General features: G+C 39.5%; 1 protein-coding gene across 1 annotated transcript in view; it reads right to left on the bottom strand.

Moving 5' to 3' along the window:
* The window catches only part of LOC138979022 (dolichyl-diphosphooligosaccharide--protein glycosyltransferase 48 kDa subunit-like), a 55,462-nt gene that overhangs the window by 33,556 nt on the left and 4,461 nt on the right, over positions 1-17,445 (bottom strand). The window contains exons 3-6 of the mRNA XM_070351838.1: positions 10,733-10,819; positions 10,116-10,219; positions 5,355-5,449; positions 5,062-5,155 (exon numbers count right to left, since the gene is read on the bottom strand). Of these exons, the coding sequence (XP_070207939.1) occupies positions 5,062-5,155; positions 5,355-5,449; positions 10,116-10,219; positions 10,733-10,819 (380 nt within the window). The remainder of the gene's footprint in view (positions 1-5,061; positions 5,156-5,354; positions 5,450-10,115; positions 10,220-10,732; positions 10,820-17,445) is intronic.

Here is a 17,445-nt window from a genome sequence, read left to right on the forward strand (position 1 = left end):
GATTCTCCTGCGGAAACCCCCCTATTTTTCAAACAAGGGAACACCAGGCAAACCACAGACACTTATCATATAAGGTGATATGACGTAAATCCCTGGCCACGATTGGTCAGATGGCCTCGCGTGGCTTTTCGCGTTCCAAAAGTCGTCTGCTCACCACGTTTAGTTTTCGACTGAGTTGGCTTAGAAAAATGGCTCTTGTGAAAAGATCAACGCTCCGAAAAACACATAATAAAAGCAAGCGTACGAGAAGACAACTGAAGAGTTGCAGAGACAAGAGAACAACTAAAACACAGTCGGTGACAAAGCGCACAAAAACTGGATCGACCGCTGTGGCATGCAGATCAAATTCGACGTCAGGAGAGTGTGTTTTTGGTGGTTTGACACGAACACAATTCAAGACGAACACATACACAGCAGCCACCTCGTCAAAAGCGCCAGGTCCAGAGGCTTCCCAAACAAGGAGATGTCTTGTTGTAAACAAACTTTGTTGTCCGCAATGTAAACAGCCAACACTGTCACTATGCCCAGACTCCAAAAAGGGACACGGCCTTGCAGTATACGGGCATGTCTCTTGTTCAACGTGTGAGGAAGTTGTTCCAGGTACAGCTGGATACCTTGCTTCAAAAGAAAGCGGTCAAACGGATTATGGTCTCAACAGGCAAGCCGTTTATTCGTCCTTGGTATGTGGGCTAGGTGCTCAACAATTTAACAAATTTTGTGAAAGTTTAGATTTGGCAGGCATGCATCACAAAACCTTCCAGAAGAAAGCTGATAAACTATCAACGACTTGATGTACTGGAGGAGAAAGTATTCAGTGAGGCTGTCCGTCAGGTCAGACATATACACGCAACGCACAATGGAATGACACTGTCTGATGATGATGTTCTTGACATCAGTGTAAGCTACGACGGATCATGGTTGACCTGGGGGCATTCGTCCCACATTGGAATAGGGTGTGTTGTAGACGCGACAGAACGACAAAACAACAGCTCTCCATGCTTTGACTTAGGCACTGCATCTTTAAGCTCAATGAACAACAAAGACAACAGTTGCCAACTGCTCGATCCCATATTGACCTTGAAATACAACCAGGATCAAGCAGATGCAATTGAACCCTGGAAGTGCACAAGTTCCACAGATCTAGCTTCACAAACAAAGAACATTTCTCATTTGTATACCCAAACTTTACCCCATAATGACCTTGAAATCTAGTTGAAGTTCAGCCATCATATCTGGGACATATCCAGGGCCTAGCATTGGAAAAAGTGAGTTCAGCTTACAAAGGCGGGGGTGGGGATTCGGGGGACAAAGCCCCCCGAATTTGAAGATTTTTTGGAGATTTTTTTACCTAAAATGACCCCCCCCCCGTTTGGGAATAACAGGTTTTTGCATTTCGGCGTACACCAAATCGAGTTCCACGTACTGGAGATGTTATTTCGGCGTAAAGTACGCCGAACGGCTTACAATGCTAGGCCCTGCATATCTGAAGGTCATCAAACCCTAGATGTTTGTAAAGTTTATTAAGTTCTAGCTTCAATAGCACAAGAGAAAATGACCATGTTCAATTTCTTGACCCGAACATTACCCCGCTGTGACCTTGAATTTTGACGAAGGTAGACCAGACTTTGATCACATCTGGAGGTCATATACCCTAGAAGTCTGTAGAAATTCAAAGCTCTAGCTTCAAACATGTTTAAGAAAATGATAATTTTCCATTATTTTACCTCAACATGACTATGTACTTAAGTTTTAATTTTAGTGGCACTATAAAACTTGATTACTCAAATGAGCCAAAATGTTAAGTACTGCACTGCTCATTACCACGACTCACTGATTACTCAGATGAGCCAACAAGCAAAGAACTGCCAAGTACTGAAGTAGAATAAGGCCAGAATGATGGATGCCCAAGGCGAAAAGACCCACACTGTGCTTGGATAGAAACTGTCCCTAAAACAAGTGGTGCGCGCCTTGATGGCATGGAAACACATCCAAGACAATTCATTCACAGGGTGTGTAGGATCAGCCATGATCTTTATGGCCTTCTGGACAATTCAGGTTGCAAGAATTGAGGCAACTGAGGGAAACTCATAACCCGCAACCTTGGATGGGGTTTTAACTTCAATATCAATGCTGGTCTTCTCTGCCACATTGGTCCTGCTTTACCAGACTGCTACTGAAAACGTCAAAATATTTTGTATAGTGGCCCTATAGTACTGACTCAGGATATTTTGGTTTAAAGCCAAATTTCTTTGATTGTCACAAAAAGTAAATGCCTCGCTGAGCCTTCTTGATGATCAGTCTGGAATTAAGGTCTAATGTGAAGGCGTTCGAAATGGTGGAACCCAGAAACAAAGTGCTGAACAATCTTGACTTTTTGATCTCACACTAATATAGCAGCCAAAAGGGTCTCCTAAAAAAGGTAATAGTTTGTTTGCCCTTAGAACATAAAGGTGGAGACTGAGCATTGCATCATGTGACTATCAATGCTAACCTTTCTATAGGCAGCCTCGCCAGAGTTTCGTATGAGATCTTCAATAGTAGCAACATAAGAAAATTTGAAAAATAGAACAGAATCAATCGTGGAAAGTTATTTTTGAAAAGTGGAAAGCAAACAACCTTGTGGAGCACCTGTGTTAAGAGTGAGTGCAGCCAAGAATATGTTAAAAAATCTTTACAACCTGAGACAGACATTCTAGAACTATCATTGTGAGTTCTGACGCAGACATTAGTTGATCCAGGGATTTAGCTGGACCATGTGTGCTGTACATACATACCAACACACAGTTGTAGCATTGTTTTTGTTATTACTTTGTTTGGTGAGGTCTGTGTGAACACCAGTACAAAGACAATTCGAAATGTATCCCTAGTTTTCTCAGCTTTTCAAACAGTTGATATGGTACAATAGAGTTATGAAGGCAGAACTGAAGTTCACAAAAAAAAGATGTGCATAGGTATTTGCAGATCCGAGCAGCTGAAGGACAGGGTGCAAAGCTAACGCTATTGTGTCATCAACCGATCCACAGACATGAAACGCAAATTGTAACAGGTCAAGGACAGGGTGGGTTGCTGTTATAAGGTATTTCACAACAGACCTTTCAAACAATTAAAGATAAAGAATGGTTGTGGTACGTTTTATTTTTGTTAAAACAAAACATTCACCAGTATATCAAAGCAATGGTCTTTATAGTGGACAGACAATCAAACAAATAATATTAGATGAATGAAACCTATCTGGTGTTTTTCCACCCTGTGCCAGTGAATCTGTTGATGCCCAGTAGCGTTAGCTTTGCTCTGACATTCAGCTGCTCGGACCTGCCAATACCTATGTTTGTTTGTCTGTCCACTATAAAGACCATTTGGTCGATGTACTTGTGAATCTTTTTTTTTTTTCAAAAAGTAAACATTCCATTACCTAACCATTCTAGTTTATCGATTCTGAATTTTGCAACGTATGCAGTTTATCTGTTTTTGGATTAAGAACTTTCAAAGAGCTTTATCACCAAGGATGTCAAAGCAAAGAGACTAATTATTCAATGACAATATCATACTCATACTGGTGGACAACTTAATTAAAAGATCAGAAAAAAGGGGCATAATTCCTCTTTGGCTGTTTTTCCAAAATCGTTCATTACTTGGGAATCAAAATACAAGAAAGGTAAGAATCTAAGATGTTAGAATGTTGTTATTGACAAAAATTACATTACAATCACAAATAAATAAAGTAATTACAATTACTGTTGGTTTGATATATTTGTGATTGTAACGTATTTTTGTCAATAACAATAGCAATGACATGAAATTTTGAAATTTATGGTTGAATGACAAGAAACACACCATTTTAAAGAGATCAAAATTCTGAGCACATAGCAATTTGTTTTATTCAAATCGGTGCAGTAGTTTTCGAGATATGGTCATTTTAGTTGAGAAATTTTGGGCGTCATTTGAGGACAAAGCTAGTAGCTAATTACATGATTGCTGTGGCAATGACATGAAATTTTGAAATTAATGGTTGAATGACAAGAAACACACCATTTTAAAGAGATTAACATTCTGAGCACATAGCAATTTGTTTTATTTAAATCGGTGCAGTAGTTCTCGAGATATGGTCATTTTAGTTCGAAATCACTTTGCTTTGAGCGAGCCGAGATCGCAACCTCTTCAGGCTTTTGATCGGCCGAGTTTCGCATTTTTCGGGTCCAGATTTGCGCAGCATAATCGTTGGGAATAAGTCATTTCTCGCTCGATTCTTTTGATTTTTGGCTTAAATGAAACAGAAGTTAATGTTTTATAAACTGCATTTGAACCGTGTATGCCGATGGAAGTTTTCAGACCAAATTTTAGTGAAACTCACACGAGTAATATTCACCGACATGCTGACGGAGATGTAGCTTCCGGTGGTTCGCGGTTTTTTGTATGGGAAAGATGTAAGGCTTTCTCTGATTGGTTGCAAAATATCACAGCCCTCCAATGAAAATTACGGTATTCCGTGCAGTTTGAAATGAACTGGTCGTCTGCTAAGAGTGACGCGAAAATGGCCGCGAGAGGCAGTGAAGACGAACACGCACTTTCACACTCAAAATATTCCAAAACACATCTTTTATTAATTTCATACAGTAAACTTTATTTTTGAATCATTTCTTTATTCATTCCTTTTTTTATTTAATACATAATATGTGACTCACAAACATCAATTATGCCAATTATTTTTCACTCAAAGTGAAAAAAAAGTGCCTTTTCACTGTGTCCTCAGTTGACGCTGGGCGATGTGGCAATGCTAATAACAATGTTCCAACAACTTACCTTTCTTGGTTTTTGATTCTGAAATTTGGAACGTTGGCAGCCTCTTTGTTTTTGGATTCGTTCATTACTTGAACTGGGTTTAGTGGCAAACATAGACACTAAGTGTATTTATTATGGACGGGGTCGGGGACCACTGTACTTACAAGAACACTGCATAACACAACTTTCTAAGTTCCCACACAAATTCTTGTTGAGAAGATTCAACTGTGCTCTCAGTGGAGCTGAAATGAAGCGTGCAATCAAAAGAAAACACTAACTGACCTCTTCAATTTTGTCCACAGGTGAGTGTGAGTAGGCAGTGGAGGCGGCATGAAGAATATTCAGCACCAACGGGTTTTCAGGATCGCTGACCATTCTGCAAATACAATCAGAAAGATATCAACTTGTTGTTCATACTACAGTCAATATAACACACAATTATCAAACCAATTTCAGCACAAAATAGATAGGAACAAAGGGAAAGAAGATAACATACAAGCACGGCAAATACAAGACCAAAAGTAATGAGATTGACTCTAGCAAATAATAAAACTACCAAAGATGAAATGACCTACCCCACCCCACGGAAGAGGAAAGGGGATTTTCCTTTCTTTCCCACAATCATTGCTGCATCAATCAGGTTGGTAGGGTCTGCTACAATCAAGGTGTGCTGATACAACAGAAGAAACAACATGTAGTGAAGACCTGTGCAAAAATATGAAGAAAAACTTCAGCTGCCTTGTCTTTAACCATCTTGCGTGAACGCAAACTTCAAGCTCCCAAACATACATCTCATCAACAAGAGCTGAGTTAGCAAAATAAATACAGCACATACATGTTGTCTTAAAATTATTGAGAATTAATATTTCGCTTATAGTAACTGTAAACTTCACAGCACAGAGATGGTTTTGGTATGCAATATTTTCTTTATTTACAAGTTACACAATCAACCAATATAGCTGTATCTCATCTTCCCCTATTCTCAGTTTGACAACGACCCCATGAGACATCAGGGCTCTAAAAATGTGTGCCAAATTCAGTGTCACACCAACTGAAGTGCAGTAAAGTTGGTTTCGCATATTTTTTGATTGATGCTTATGTTTTGTTGGTTCAAGTGGTAGAGTGCAACCAAACAATTGCAGAGAATGTAATTTTGTTGATGCTATTACATTAAAACCTTTTCTAACTGGGCTTTTCATGAGAAATGTGTTCACATTTTAGCATTGTGATGTCTTTTGGCTTAGTGCGCTACAGGGAATGAGAGTTTTATACACAATTTATGGGCACATTGGCCTAGTGGATAAGACACAGACCTGTGCACACTCAAAACGCTCATCAGTAGTAAACAAACCAAATTTCAGTAGTTTTTAAAATGTTTCAGTAGTAAGCTGTAACGACAGTTCAAGACATAATTCTGCTCACAAAGCACACCTCCTTTGCTGGATTTTACGATCTCCAGGTTGTCTTGAGAATAACTGGACTTCCAGCACTGTTGTGCTGTTTTCTTCTTCTTTGGTGACAGAGCTGGTGTCTCCTCTTCACTATCTGAATCTCGCACTCTTTTTTTCTTTTCCATGTTTCACTTCAATCACAAGTTGCCACGCAGACGCTGGACGAACTAAGCCTAAGAACAAAGACTCAATGCTGAGTACACACGCGCTTCCGGTAGGGAGCAATGCACAGTACTGTCAACCGTGGTTATTTTTCGTAAAAAATCTGGGTGACCTTGCTCCGATTTTGTATCATGCGCGCATGTTTTCACAAAGCCGGGTCAAAGAGTATGCTTCCATACCAAGAAGGATGTCTAACGATGTAATTGGAAACTTTTATTTTATAATTGCTCACGTTCACTGGTTGGGAACTCTTCTTTTCTTTATTTGGTGTTTAACGTCGTTTTCAACCACGACGGGTTATATCGCGACGGGGAAAGGGGGAAGATGGGATAGAGCCACTTGTCAATTGGTTCTTGTTCACAAAAGCACTAATCAAAAATTTGAACCAGGGGCTTGCAACGTAGTACAATATATTACCTTACTGGGAGAATGCAAGTTTCCAGTACAAAGGACTTAACATTTCTTACATACTAAAATCTTTACAAAAATTGACTATATTCTATACAAGAAACACTTAACAAGGGTAAAAGTAAAAGTAGAAACAGAATCCGTTAGTCGCCTCTTACGACATGCTGGGGAGCATCGGGTAAATTCTTTCTTGTCCCAACCAATACGGGACTCCCCCTAGCCCGTGGGGGGTGTTGGGAACTGTTCCGCACCATTTTACAGAGATGATCCTAGCTCATTGAGTGTAGACTAAGTACCTTGAACTTGCTGTTTGATGTAAAGTAACGTTAAGTTCATTGGTAAATTGAACATTTTCTACAGACGACGGTAATGCCTTTTTCCAGTTCCTCTGAACAGTCAAAAGCCATCACTAGAGTTTATGTGAATTGCAGCTGTCTGTTGCGTTTAGATTCAGAGGAACATAATAACGTGCTATTGCAGATAAGCTTACAGCGAGTCGCATTGGAAATCACAAACTGACGACTACATTGTAAAACACGTCGCGTGAGGCGAAAATACAACATTTAGTCAAGTAGCTGTCGAACTCACAGAATGAAACTGTACGCAATGCAACACAGCAAGACCGTATACTCGTAGCATCGTCAGTCCACCGCGCACGGCAAAGGCAGTGAAATTGACAAGAAGAGCGGGGTGGTACTTGCGCTGAGAAGGATAGCACGCTTTTCTGTACCACTCTTCGTTTTAACTTTCTGAGCGTGTTTTTAATCCAAACATATCATATCTATATGTTTTTGGAATCAGGAACTCACAAGGAATAAGATGAAAGTGTTTTTAAATTGATTTGGACAATTTAATTTTGATAATGATTTTTATATTTTTAATTTTCAGAGCTTGTTTTTAATCCAAATATGACATATGTATATGTTTTTGGAATCAGAAAATGATGGGAAATAAGATAAACGTAAATTTGGATCGTTTTATAAAAAAATAATTTTTTTACAATTTTCAGATTTTTAATGACCAAAGTCATTTATTAATTTTTAAGCCACCAAGCTGAAATGCAATACCGAAGTCCGGGCTTCGTCGAAGATTACTTGACCAAAATTTCAACCAATTTGGTTGAAAAATGAGAGCGTGACAGTGCCGCCTCAACTTTCACGAAAAGCCGGATATGACGTCATAAGACATTTATCGAAAAAATGAAAAAAACGTCTGGGGATTTCATACCCAGGAACTCTCATGTCAAATTTCATAAAGATCGGTCCAGTAGTTTAGTCTGAATCGCTCTACACACACACACAGACATACATACACCACAACCCTCGTCTCGATTCCCCCCTCTACGTTAAAACATTTAGTCAAAACTTGACTAAATGTAAAACAAGAAGAGCAAACGCTCGATCGAGTCACTTTTGCAGTTCTGAATATTATATGAGGCATCAGATGGACAGGAAGAAATTGCTATTCACAACACAATGAGTCACGTTCACATAAAATTTGAGCCCGGTCACTTTTATAGTTTCCGAGAAAAGCCCAACGTTAAGTTGTGTGTTGCCGAACAGAAAAGGCTAGTTATCTCCCTTGTTTTTCTGATAACGTTCGTAAAAGGCTACAGATGTAAATACTTTGATGTAAAGAATAATCCTACAAAGTTTCAATCACATCCGATGAACTTTGTCAAAGATATAAAATGTCTAATTTTTCCTTTGACGCTGACCTGTGACCTTGAAAAAGGTCAAAGGTCAACGAAACCATCGTTAAAGTGTAGAGGTCATTGGAGGTCACGACTAAACAAAATATGAGCCCGATCGCTTTGATAGTTTCCGAGAAAAGTCCAACGTTAAGGTGGTGTCTACGGACGGCCGGCCGGACAGACTAACACTGACCGATTACATAGAGTCACTTTTTCTCAAGTGACTCAAAAAAGGAAACTGGATCACACGGATGGCTCAGGGGTAAGATAAACCACGCAAAAATAAATTCTTTGAAAATTGCTCGCTCTTTACGGAGGGCACCCAAGATGTTCTGAAGCGGTGAGTGTTTAAATGAAAGGGTGTTTGTACTGTGTGTAAAAGCCTGACAGTATCTGTGATGGTTTATGGGAGGCTTACTGTGCCTTTAAAGTTTGCAAAACAAATCACATGAAAATTAACTGGAACCTTTTCTGCACTTCCATAGAGAATTGCATTCTTTAACAAGAAGAGCAAACGCTCTATCGAGTCACTTTCGCAGTTCTGAATATTATATGAGGCATCAGATGGACAGGAAGAAATTGCTATTCACAACACAATGAGTCACGTTCACATAAAATTTGAGCCTGGTCACTTTTATAGTTTCCGAGAAAAGCCCAACGTTAAGTTGTGTGTTGCCGAACAGAAAAGGCTAGTTATCTCCCTTGTTTTTCTGATAACGTTCGTAAAAGGCTACAGATGTAAATACTTTGATGTAAAGAATAATCCTACAAAGTTTTAATCACATCCGATGAACTTTGTCAAAGATATAAAATGTCTAATTTTTCCTTTGACGCTGACCTGTGACCTTGAAAAAGGTCAAAGGTCAACGAAACCATCGTTAAAGTGTAGAGGTCATTGGAGGTCACGACTAAACAAAATATGAGCCCGATCGCTTTGATAGTTTCCGAGAAAAGTCCAACGTTAAGGTGGTGTCTACGGACGGCCGGCCGGACAGACTAACACTGACCGATTACATAGTCACTTTTTCTCAAGTGACTCAAAAAAAAAACCAGTGTAAATATGTAAATGTTGAAATGTTTCCTTGATTCTGAGCTTTGGTGTAAAGTAACTAAATGATGTTGCTTATATGGAGGCAGGAGCAACTATTTTCCAAGTGTTGCTTAGTATAGATTAATTCTCCATTCAGCCATCCAACCATTAGATAGTGAAATAGGTGCCTAAATCTGAACCAAACCAAATGACAACGCCTTTAAATTATGTGATGGTGTAAACGTAACATACATTCATCTGTGCTTCATCTGCAAATATTTGATCAACCTGACACTTGACTGAAAAATCAAAAGCTGCAATTGAAGGCCAGGAGTACAGAGATGATTATGCACATGTAAAATTAAGGAGATTTAGAAAAGTCTAAAACCTGTAACACACCACATTATTACGAACATGTTTTGTGTACCTTTATCTTGTTCAGTTAAAAGACATTTACTTTTACATCTGGTCAGCATGTCAAGACTTGGCTCTAATTTCAAACCTCTACAGAATTGTCATTTTGTGAGCTTGGAATGCGTGGTCATGAAAAATAATTTGACAGCAGTAAGACCAGCATGACTCATTGCCCCACCTTGCCCTGGTCAGCCATGTCATAGTTCAGATGGTCAATGACAGCTGTCTTCTCCTCATCAAACTCAACCCCACACTCTGATGCCAGCTCCCGCAAAGGATCCCCTGCAAGTGCAACCAGTAAGTTTCACCGATCAGTTTATGCAAACAATTTATATAAACTCCTTGATTTAAACATACAGTGGAACCCACTTTTTAAGATCTACAAAATGGAGGTAAATTTACAGAGGTTATGACCAAAAAATCCAAACACGCAAGGGGGGGCTTAAAAGGGGGGTTCCACTGTATTGTATCCAGTAAATATTGGGCCACATATATACTTAAAGAATTACTTTGTCACAACATAAATTCCTTCTAATTTGATAAACTAAAGGTGCAGAAATGAAGCTTAACATCAAATGGTGATATCAAAGCATTTGCTTGCCACCTTTGACAAGCAGATGCTCACAACCATATCAAATTATCATTCATTAGCTTTGACCGAAAACCTGAAAAACTGAGCCTACTTGCAATTGCTTGAAATGTTCTTTGCATTCTAGGTCAAGAACAATACCCACAGATACAGATGTCCTGTGCACAGACATTAGACTATGTTACCTATATATCAGACTGTATTACCTATGTCAGAGCTCCCTGCCACCAAGACATTTCCTCCGCCGTCAATAAAGTTTGTAATAGCAGGCACATCGATTGTTCCTCCGAAGTCTGTAAGAAATAGCAAAAATACGCATTAACAAAAGAATTAGAATTCTAATACAGATTACAATATGAATGATGTCAATAGAGAATACTACATGGCTTGCTGTGTCGTACCAGATTTACACGAGTTGTTTTCTTAAATAGTGAACTGCGAGCGAAAGCGACCTGTTCACTATTTGAAAAAGCAACGTTCATATGCATGCATGTGTTCGAGTTTTTGCAGGCATATATCTGTGAGCGAGTGAGTGAGTCGGTATATATATGTGAGCGAGTGAGTGAGTGTGTGTTTGTATGTGCGAGGGATTTTCTTTGCGAGTGTGTGTGTGTCATAAAACACATGTTATAAGCGTATGTTTTTATGATGTGGGAAAGAATACTTCATTATTCATCAAGGACCGTTCAAGGAAAAAACTGAAGGTTTACGAGAAAAAAAATGGGTACAGCTAGTATATGGTCAGGAATCTGTCAAGGTGTCCAAATGCAAAAATCCTGTTCTGGATACTTTTATCACTTTGTATTTTGTCCTGTTTTTACATTTAGTCAAGTTTTGACTAAATGTTTTAACGTAGAGGGGGGAATCGAGACGAGGGTTACGTGGTGTATGTGTGTGTGTGTGTGTGTAGAGCGATTTAGAGAAAACTACTCGACCAATCTTCATGAAATTTTACATGGGAGTTCCTGGGTATGATATCCCCAGATGTTTTTTTCATTTTTTTGATAAATGTCTTTGATGACGTCATATCCGGCCTTTCATGAAAGTTGAGGCGGCACTGTCACGCTCTAATTTTTAAACCAAATTGGTTGAAATTTTGGTCAAGTAATTTTCGACGACGCCCGGACTTTGGTATTGCATTTCAGCTTGGAGGCTTACAAATTAATTTATGAGTTTGCTCATTAAAGTTGTCATTAAAATCGATTTTTCGCAAACAGATTAAAAATTGATTGCATCGTATTCTTCATGACATTCTGAATCTAAAAATATATACATATGTCATGTTTACTCTTAAAATGTGATCACAATTAACAAAAATAGATCTAATTAGTCTTACGATTAAAAATTAAGAAATCGATCCAAAAATGATTTCATCTTATTCTTTATCGTTTCCTGATTCCAAAAACATATAGATATGATAGGTTGTATTCAAAACAAGCTCAGAAAGTTAACACGAATACAGAAAAGCGCGCTTTCCTGCTTAGCACAATACGCTACCGCGCTATTCTGGCGTGTGCATATCACTGTGTTTTGCACGTGGGAGGTTAGTGATTTCCTTCTCGCGGGGATTGACGAAGCTGTACTGTCTTGGTGAAAAAAATACAGTGCGTTCAGTTTCATTCCGTGAGTTCGACAGCTTGACTAAATGTAGTAATTTCGCCTTACGTGACTTGTTAAATGACTACAATATAAACAATACAGTTATAAAGTATTCCTCATGCAGATCCTATCCATACCAAATTTATGTCTGTCAGTCGCCTGGATGCTGAGAAAATTGACTTTGTTCAAGAAAAAAAGCACCTTTTTTGGCACACAAGGCGTTACGCTAAATGCATGGTACATTGTGCATTGAATAACCAAGTTACTGATAAGGGTATCATCTCAATCTAATTTTTAATAGGTCCAGAAATGGATGGAGAAACATATACTCGGAGGCAAAAGAAACGCAAATAAAGGATGCGTTAATTAAACCTTTATGGACTTGAAATAAAAAGAAAATAATGATACTAGCATGTTCTGCACGTGTTGTTTTTGCGGTCTTATCTTGTCAGAACCGTGTTTGCCGTTATCTGGGTCACACGTGAGGTCTTGTTGACGGGGATCCCAAACCGTCATGGGGACCACTTTCAGCACATGCACAATGTGGAAAAGCAGCTTTTCGTGTTCTGAGTGTTCAGGCAAGCTGTACCATACTCACAAAACTGTTACAACATTCATTTCTGCGACACAGGCGCGATGCCGAGACTATCACCAGATCAGCGCCAACAGGCGATCGGGAGACTTGATGCCAGACAATCAGTTCAGCAAGTTGCTAGGGCATTTGGAGTAAATGTCACCACGGTTTATCGCCTGCAGCAACGTTTTCATGCCAATAACAGTCCCGGAGACTTACCAGGACGTGGCAGACCCCGGGTAACAACAGCCCGACATGATCGCCATCTTGTCCATCAACACCAGCGAGATGCATTCGAAACTGCCGCCAACACAGCCCGTAACACATTTGGGGTGTATGGACAACCCGTCAGTGCCAGAACTCTACGCCGACGCCTTGGTGGGCAGAACCTGGTAAATCGGCGTCCTGCTCGACGTCCCGTCTTGACAGCTCAGCATCGCCTGGATCGTCTAGCCTGGGCCAAGCAGCATGCCCACTGGCGCCATCGGGACTGGCGGAGGGTTCTTTTTTCGGACGAGAAGCGCTTTTGCCTGGAACCTGGCGATGGGCGTGTCCAGATCTGGCGAAGACCTGGACAGCGGTTTGCTAACAATAACATCCAGCAGCATGATCGATGGGGAGGTGCCAGCGTCATGATATGGGGCACCATTGGTGTCAATTAGCGAGTGGGACCTGTCGTCTTTCAGAACGTCGGCCAAGGTCGTGGGAATGGTGTCAATGCAGACCGCTACATCAATCAAGTCCTGCGTCCCTATGTGGTTCCATTTGTCCAGAGGTACCAGAACTGCCTGTTCCAGCAAGATAATGCCCGTCCCCATACTGCACGTGCTACCCAGGACAGGTTGCGTCACAACAGCGTGAACATTCTGCCTCATCCTGCTCGATCTCCGGACCTCAACCCAATCGAACACTTTTGGGACATCATGCAAAGAAGGATTAATGCCCTTGCCCGGAGACCCCCGCACAGCAGCAGAACTGCGTGCTGCCGTGACCCAGGTTTGTTTGTTTGTTTGCTTAACGCCCAGCCGACCACGAAGGGCCATACGTGACCCAGGTGTGGGCTCAGGTCCCTCAGCAGCAAATTAATCACCTCGTCCTCTCCATGTACTGGAGGTGTGCCACAGTCATCAACGCCCAGGGAGGAGCAACACGCTTTTGACTTTCAACAGTCTTCAAACAGTGTTCAGTGGAACATGGCACGTCATGCTCTCATCCCAATACACTTTTCCGTATGGTTTTTGCATCGGTCAATTCGTTTCCTTGTTTTTGTTAACCCGAAATAATTAATTCGACATTAAAATTCATGGGTAAGCCATCTTCACTGCAGCATTTGCGTTTCTTTTGCCTCTGAGTTTGTTGGATTATTAAAAGTTTGATCTGAAAATAGGTTTTGGATTTTGAGCGTTCATTTTTAGCTGGTCTGTATGTTACATTTGGTGTAAATAAGACCTAAAAAAAAAAAAAGGTGTGGTTACGGTAACCCGACCTACCCTATTTTTAGGGGCCGACCCTATAACTTTTTATTACATTTGTCAAAAAAAACAAAAACAAAAAACGAGTGCAGAAAACGCAATGAAAGCTAAAGCACCCGAGTCGCACACTTATTTCCCTGTCAAGTAGGTTTAATTTGTACACATTAGAAAAAAAAGTAAAGAAAAAAAAAGGGATTGCCTACCTTCCTACCCTATTTTTTTTTGGCTATGTTACCGTAACCACACCTATTTTTGTTTTTGGCCTAATCATAAACAAGTCGCGTAAGGCGAAAATACAATATTTAGTCAAGTAGCTGTCGAACTCACAGAATGAAACTGAACGCAATGCAACGCAGCAAGACCGTATACTCGTAGTCCACCGCTCACGGCATAGGCAGTGAAATTGACAAGAAGAGCGGGGTAGTAGTTGCGCTAAGAAGGATAGCACGCTTTTCTGTACCTCTCTTTGTTTTAACTTTCTGAGCGTGTTTTTAATCTAAACATATCATATCTATATGTTTTTGGAATCAGGAACCGACAAGGAAAAAGATGAAAGTGTTTTTAAATTGATTTGGACAATTTAATTTTGATAATAACTTTTATATATTTAATTTTCAGAGCTTGTTTTTAATCCGAATATAACATATTTATATGTTTTTGGAATCAGAAAATAATGGAGAATAAGATAAACGTAAATTTGGATCGTTTTATAAATTTTTATTTTTTTTTACAATTTTCAGATTTTTAATGACCAAAGTCATTAATTAATTTTTAAGCCACCAAGCTGAAATGCAATACCGAAGTCCGGGCATCGTCGAAGATTACTTGACCAAAATATCAACCAATTTGGTTGAAAAATGAGGGCGTGACAGTGCCGCCTCAACTTTCACGAAAAGCCGGATATGACGTCATCAAAGACATTTATCAAAAAAATGAAAAAAACGTATGGGGATTTCATACCCAGGAACTCTCATGTCAAATTTCATAAAGATCGGTCCAGTAGTTTAGTCTGAATCGCTCTACACACACACACACACACACGCACATACACCACGACCCTCGTTTCGATTCCCCCTCGATGTTAAAATATTTAGTCAAAACTTGACTAAATATAAACAAGTCGCGTAAGGCGAAAATACAATATTTAGTCAAGTAGCTGTCGAACTCACAGAATGAAACTGAACGCAATGCAATTTTTCAGCAAGACCGTATACTCATAGCATCGTCAGTCCACCGTTCAGGCAGTGAAATTGACAAGAAGAGCGGTTTAGTAGTTGCGCTGAGAAGGATAGCACGCTTTTCTATACCTCTCTTCGTTTTAACTTTCTGAGCGTGTTTTTAATCCAAACATATCATATCTATATGTTTTTGGAATCAGGAACCGACAAGGAATAAGATGAAAGTGTTTTTAAATTGATTTCGACAATTTAATTTTGATAATAATTTTTATATTTTTAATTTTCAGAGCTTGTTTTTAATTCAAATATAACATATTTATATGTTTTTGGAATCAGAAAATAATGGAGAATAAGATAAACGTAAATTTGGATCGTTTTATAATTTTTTATTTTTTTTTACAATTTTCAGATTTTTAATGACCAAAGTCATTAATTAATTTTTAAGCCATCACGCTGAAATGCAATACCGAAGTCCGGGCTTCGTCGAAGACTACTTGACCAAAATTTCAACCAATTTGGTTGAAAAATGAGAGCGTGACAGTGCCGCCTCAACTTTCACGAAAAGCCGGATATGACGTCATCAAAGACATTTATCGAAAAAAGGAGAAAAACGTTCGGGGATATCAATCCCAGGAACTCTCATGTAAAATTTCATAAAGATCGGCCCAGTAGTTTGGTCTGAATCGCTCTACACGCACGCACGCACACACACACACACACACACATACACCACGACCCTCGTTTCGATTCCCCCTCGATGTTAAAATATTTAGTCAAAACTTGACTAAATATAAAAAGGGAAACAATCTTAAAAAAATGTTTCTGGTCAACCTTACTTAAAAATCATTGCAGAGGAAGGTCATTAGGTAGGATGATGGTAATATTAAAGATATTGAGCGAAAAAGTTGTGTTTGATGTAATTTAATTGTCCTTCTAAGTTAAAAATATGCGTTTGGTGTAAATGAAATTTTACCTACTTGCCCAAACAAGTTTTGTCACAGTCTTTAAATAATGCCATAATACACAAAAGTGTGTGTTTTCTTATACCTCAGACACCTGGTAGTTAAACTATGGTCACAGGATTCCTAGTGCTTGCACCTGTTGGCTTGTAGAGTGACTTAAGTGAGGCCTTCTGACAAGGGTGTAAATGTAACATACATACTGAGAATACTTGAAAATGACAATGAATTTGTTTTAGAGACAGAAGATAACTTATCAGTGCTTAAGAACAACCAGCAAGACCAAACCTTTGTTTCAACATGAAAACAAGTACACTGAATGACAAAATTTACCTCAGGACCACTGTTGGGGCATTTTGGTGTAAAGTAACACACAGTCGAACTCGCTTAAGACGAATCACTGGGGATCGGGAAATAAGTTCGTCTTAACCGAAATTCGTATTAAGAAATTCGTCGACGTCGTGTAAAATTTCTAGCTTTCTCTTTTAAGAGAGATTGCTCGTTTCTTCTTGTTCTCTGCCAAGATGCGGCTAAAACGTTACCTAAACTTGAATAGCATTCATCTAATGGAAGTCGCCGCGGATTTTCATTTCGCTCGATTAGCGATTACCTGTACTTTATTAGCTCTCTACTCAAGACTCTGCGCTTTTCTCTTTCTTTCGCGAATCTTCGTTTGTCAACAAGTCGTTGTGACAAGATAGCGTACAGAGAAACACCGGATGTATCAGGATCTCGCACGCGTGAGATTTCGTTTTTTTGTGTCTTGCGATAGTTGGAGGAGCGAGAGCCGCCATGTTGTGTTTTCGTCTGCTCGAAATGTGCGCAAAAATCGTAAATCATCCCAAAAAAGCTTATTCCGGGACTACATGTGTGTCTTGGTTACAAATTGTGTGTGTGTGTGTGATATTTTTCTTTAAACTTTTTCACTTTTCTTCTTTGTTTCACTTGTTTATTCTTGGTGACCTCCCTTGGACACCAAATAAACATGGCGGAATACTTGCATTCCGGCGACTTTGACACATTCAAACTTCTCAAATTCCCATGATATGTCGATCTCGGGACGAGTTTTAAAGATTTCGTCATAAGCGTGAGTAAATTACAGACATTATGCATGCTTGGGAATCCAAAAAGTGCTCG

The sequence above is a fragment of the Littorina saxatilis genome, linkage group LG10 (assembly GCF_037325665.1).
Source record: "Littorina saxatilis isolate snail1 linkage group LG10, US_GU_Lsax_2.0, whole genome shotgun sequence".
In the NCBI taxonomy this organism is placed as follows: Eukaryota; Metazoa; Mollusca; class Gastropoda; order Littorinimorpha; family Littorinidae; genus Littorina; species Littorina saxatilis.